Source organism: Camponotus vicinus, unplaced genomic scaffold, assembly GCF_025532165.1.
Source record: "Camponotus vicinus isolate PSW18456_S1 unplaced genomic scaffold, iyCamVici1.0 SCAF_3, whole genome shotgun sequence".
Lineage (NCBI taxonomy): Eukaryota > Metazoa > Arthropoda > Insecta > Hymenoptera > Formicidae > Camponotus > Camponotus vicinus.
In genome coordinates, this window is record NW_028141967.1 from 12,718,639 (window position 1) to 12,722,844 (window position 4,206).

Consider the following 4,206-nt stretch of genomic DNA (forward strand, 5'->3'; position numbering starts at 1 on the left):
ATGATGGATACCGGCTTGACGATAGAAAAAGAATTGTACGAGTTTCCAGTTTTAATCGAAGAAACGAATGAGATAGTAACCTTATTTTTGAGTCAAAACGAAATGGAAAGAGCAAGCCAAGGTAATATTAATATATTATTTTACTTTGATTTATTTAATGCTTAGGTTAAATGTTAGTTATATTGTTTACATTAGTGTTATTTTTCACAGACGCAGTATTTTTGCAAAACCTTGTTGCAAGAGAACAAGCTGTACATAAAAATAATAATACTGAACCAGTAGCTGAAGTGGAAAATAATAATACTGAACCAGTAGCTGAAGTGGAAAATTTAACAAATGAAAATGCTGTTGACAAAAATAATGGTAAGATGCACATTTCATTTTTGTGTAATCAATGTTTATAATCAACTTTTTAATTTTGTATAAAAGTATGTTTATGCAAGATATATATATATATATATATATATATATATATATATATATATATACAGGGTGACCCATTTTAACTTAGGCAGCCAAATAACTCGAAAAATAAGCAAGATAGAGAAAAATGTTTTAGACAAAAGTTGTATGGTTTCGAGGGGGCCATAAGATGGTATCATTGGTTTGACCTTGAAGAGTCATTTGAAGGTCACGTGAAGGTCGCTTCAATTTTTTTAAATGGAATACCCTATATATTTTTGTACATTCTTGTAGCTTATTTCGAGAGCTTTCCAAAACACTATAATTAAGTACCTTTCCGTTAAGTACTTTTTGAGTTATGATGCTTGAAATAATTTCTTAATTTTACATAAACCGTAAAATATCTTGTAAAATATTCATTTTTCGATTATCTTACCTTAATACTTTTATGTACAAAATAATGAGAGGAATCAATTGGTGTAAAGAAAACACATAGTTGTTTTTAAGAAAAAATATGGAATTGTTAATTGCAAATTACATATTTTTTCTTCGAAACAACTATGTGTTTTCTTTACACCAATTGATTCCTCTCATTATTTTGTACATAAAACTATTAAGGTAAGGTAATCGAAAAATGAATATTTTACAAGATATTTTACGGTTTATGTAAAATTAAGAAATTATTTCAAGCCTCATAACTCAAAAAGTACTTAACGAAAATGTACTTAATTATAGTGTTTTGGAAAGCTCTCGAGATGAGCTACAAGAATGTACAAAAATATATAGAATGTTCCATTTAAAAAAATTGAAGTGACCTTCACGTGACCTTCAAATGACTCTTCAAGGTCAAACCAATGATACCATCTTATGGCCCCCTCGAAACCATACAACTTTTGTCTAAAACATTTTTCTCTATCTTGCTTATTTTTCGAGTTATTTGGCTGCCTAAGTTAAAATGGGTCACCCTGTATAATATTGATATTTTTTTTTAATTTCTATTTACTTTGTAATTTAATTTTTAGATAAGTTAAAAATGTTCACATGGCCAGACAAAGCAACTTCTATTAATTGAAATGTATAGAGAAAAGGAGGAAGAGTTCTCAAGTGGTTTCAAGCGCAGTAACAAAATTTGGGCTGAAATTGCTGCTGAAATGAACAAAATTAATCCTGCCTATGAAGTAACAGCACAACAATGTACATCGAAAATGTCTGGCTTGAAGAGAACTTACAAAAATATTGTTGATATGAACAAGAAAAGCGGCAATAATAGAAATTCGTGGGCATTTTTTTCTGTACGTTTTATATGTACATACACACACATTTTATTGTATGCGACATTTATAAGTGTGCAATATATATTTGTGTATCATTTAATACATTATTCTTATTATGCACTAGGTTATGGACTCATTATTTGGTGACAAAGCGTCCATTAGGCCTCCTGCAATTGCCACAAGTGATGGTCCATCAGACCCAAATCAGGAAGGAATGTCGTTTTCACTTCCTGAGATTTCGTCTTCTGACATTTCATCTCCTAAATCGAAAAGTAAGTTTTTGTACTTTCGTGTTAGTAGGTTACATCAATAATTCGGAATAATATGTTGTATTGTAAAGTGCTCTCATCACAATAAGAATGATTTAAAAATGATTTTTGACTTGTTTAATACATCAATATACATTAGGTGCTTTCCATTTAGCGACACAAGTCGACACAAGTGTCATTCTATCTTTGTTTGTTATTATTCACTGAAAAAAAATAGAAACTTATGTCGACTTGTGTCGCTAAATGGAAAGCACCCATTTCTAACAAAAGTACAAAATGTGCAAGCAAGATTGAGAAAATTAATTTAATTCAGTTATTTATCATAGTATACTAACGTTTTTGTGTTATCTATTATAGGTCCGCCAAAAAAGAGAAGACGAGTCGAAAACATTATGGAAGAGTTCTTAGACAATATTGCGACAGAAAAAGAAGAAAGAAAAGAAGAAATGAAGAGACGAGAAGCAAATAGGGAAAAGATACTCGAAGAAAAAAGAATAGAACGTGACAGAAAACATAATGAGCAAATGGACATACAGAAGTCATTAGTTTCGATATTGCAACAATTTCTTAATCAAATATAGTTTATATTGTTCTAGACTTATGTAAAGAATACGTTTTTTAAGTTAAGCATTATTACTTGTTTATTTTATATTAATTTTTTATTTTGTTTAATATTTTATTTTAAGTTTATATTAATATAAAGTTCATATTTTTATTTTAAGAGTTTTAAGTTAATTTTCCTCAAAGTTTAATGTAATGTTTAATGTAATGTTAAGTTATATTGTTGTTTAATATAATGTGATATTATTGTTTATGAGCAATAGGTCTCAAGGAATTTCGTTTAAACGCTCTTTTCAAGTATTTTTAAGAGAAAATTTTTATTTTTTAAAATGTCAAGAGTACAAACATATACAATAATTTAAAAATGCTATTTATAATTGATTTTTCACAACGAAATGTAAGACTGAATAATATAAGACTGAAACTAAAAGTTAAACATAACCAATGTCTATTTATTAACCAAAATGTTTATTTATAAAATATAATATAAAATCTTTCGTAATATTAAATATTTATTATTAATCAATTGAGCTTCATTTGCAATTCATTCGTTATTCTCATTCTTTTAGCATTTCCCATCTCTGTGTTATTGTTACGAACAAGTGCCTGTACTTATTCATAATGTTGGACGCTAACAATCATTATATCATTTTGTAATATGCAAATATTATGTAACACGCAACAGGCTATGATGAATTCTGGAATTTTTTTAACATCTGTCAGTGGTAGACAATCTAATAATATCCTAAAACGTATTTTTAATTGTCCAATCGCACGTTCAATTGCCATCCTTGTTGATGATAGACAATAATTAAAATTTTTTTGTCGATTTGACAAATGGCCATTGTATCGAAATGGGACTAATAAGTGCGGATGAATTGCATATGCAGCATCTCCGATAATATGAGAATCATTAGGGAAGTATACGTCAGGCATCTCTAGAAAACGTACTACTGGAGAGTTTCTAAAAACTCGAGCATCGTGAATCGATCCTACTTCTCCTGCATAGCAGTGTGTAAAGAGGCCACGTGAATCACATACTAATTGAACATTTAAGGATGGAAAACCTTTTCGGTTTATGTAAGAAGCTGCATCAACTGGTGGAGCTCGGATTTTAATATGTGTTCCATCTATAGCACCGATAACATTTGGAAAGCCACAAGTTTTTTTGAAACGTTCCATGACATCGGCGGCAACAACGTCTTTGGGCCACTGTATAAATCGAGGTGCAATGCAATGAAGTGCATAGGTAACACGTCTTACAGCCCTAAAAGCAGTTGCTCTGCCAACTCCAAATTTGACACAAATGGATCTGTAACTATCCAAAAAGTAAACAATGAGAAACTTGTTACAAAACAATTTGACCGAGTTTTTCACTGGCCGCATTGGTGTTCATTATATGACGGTAATGTGTTTTATTTTGGTGCAGAAATTCGGCACTAGCTACAAGAGATGATGTCAATTGAATGCAATATAGCACTTAAGACCATTCCAGAATACGTTATAAATGTCCCATTGCCAGTTGGTAAACTATTGTGATCCAATTAGCGTCAAACTAGCTTAATGGATTGCAGTGATTTGGCAACTGGCAACGGGATATTTGCAATGTATTCTGGAATGGTCCCTAGTGTTATCCAGTAAAAAATAAATGTAATGGTGGTTACACGAGTATAGAACATAATTTTACATACCTGTATGAA

General features: G+C 30.3%; 1 protein-coding gene across 1 annotated transcript; it reads left to right on the forward strand.

The window, feature by feature from the left end:
* LOC145969073 (uncharacterized) lies at positions 1–2,526 on the forward strand. Its single transcript, XM_083094932.1, has 5 exons — positions 1–121; positions 211–363; positions 1,438–1,580; positions 1,801–1,948; positions 2,303–2,526. The coding sequence occupies exons 1-5, from the start codon at positions 1–3 to the stop codon at positions 2,524–2,526; spliced, it is 789 nt and encodes a 262-aa protein (XP_082951058.1).
* The last annotated feature ends 1,680 nt before the right edge of the window (positions 2,527–4,206 follow it).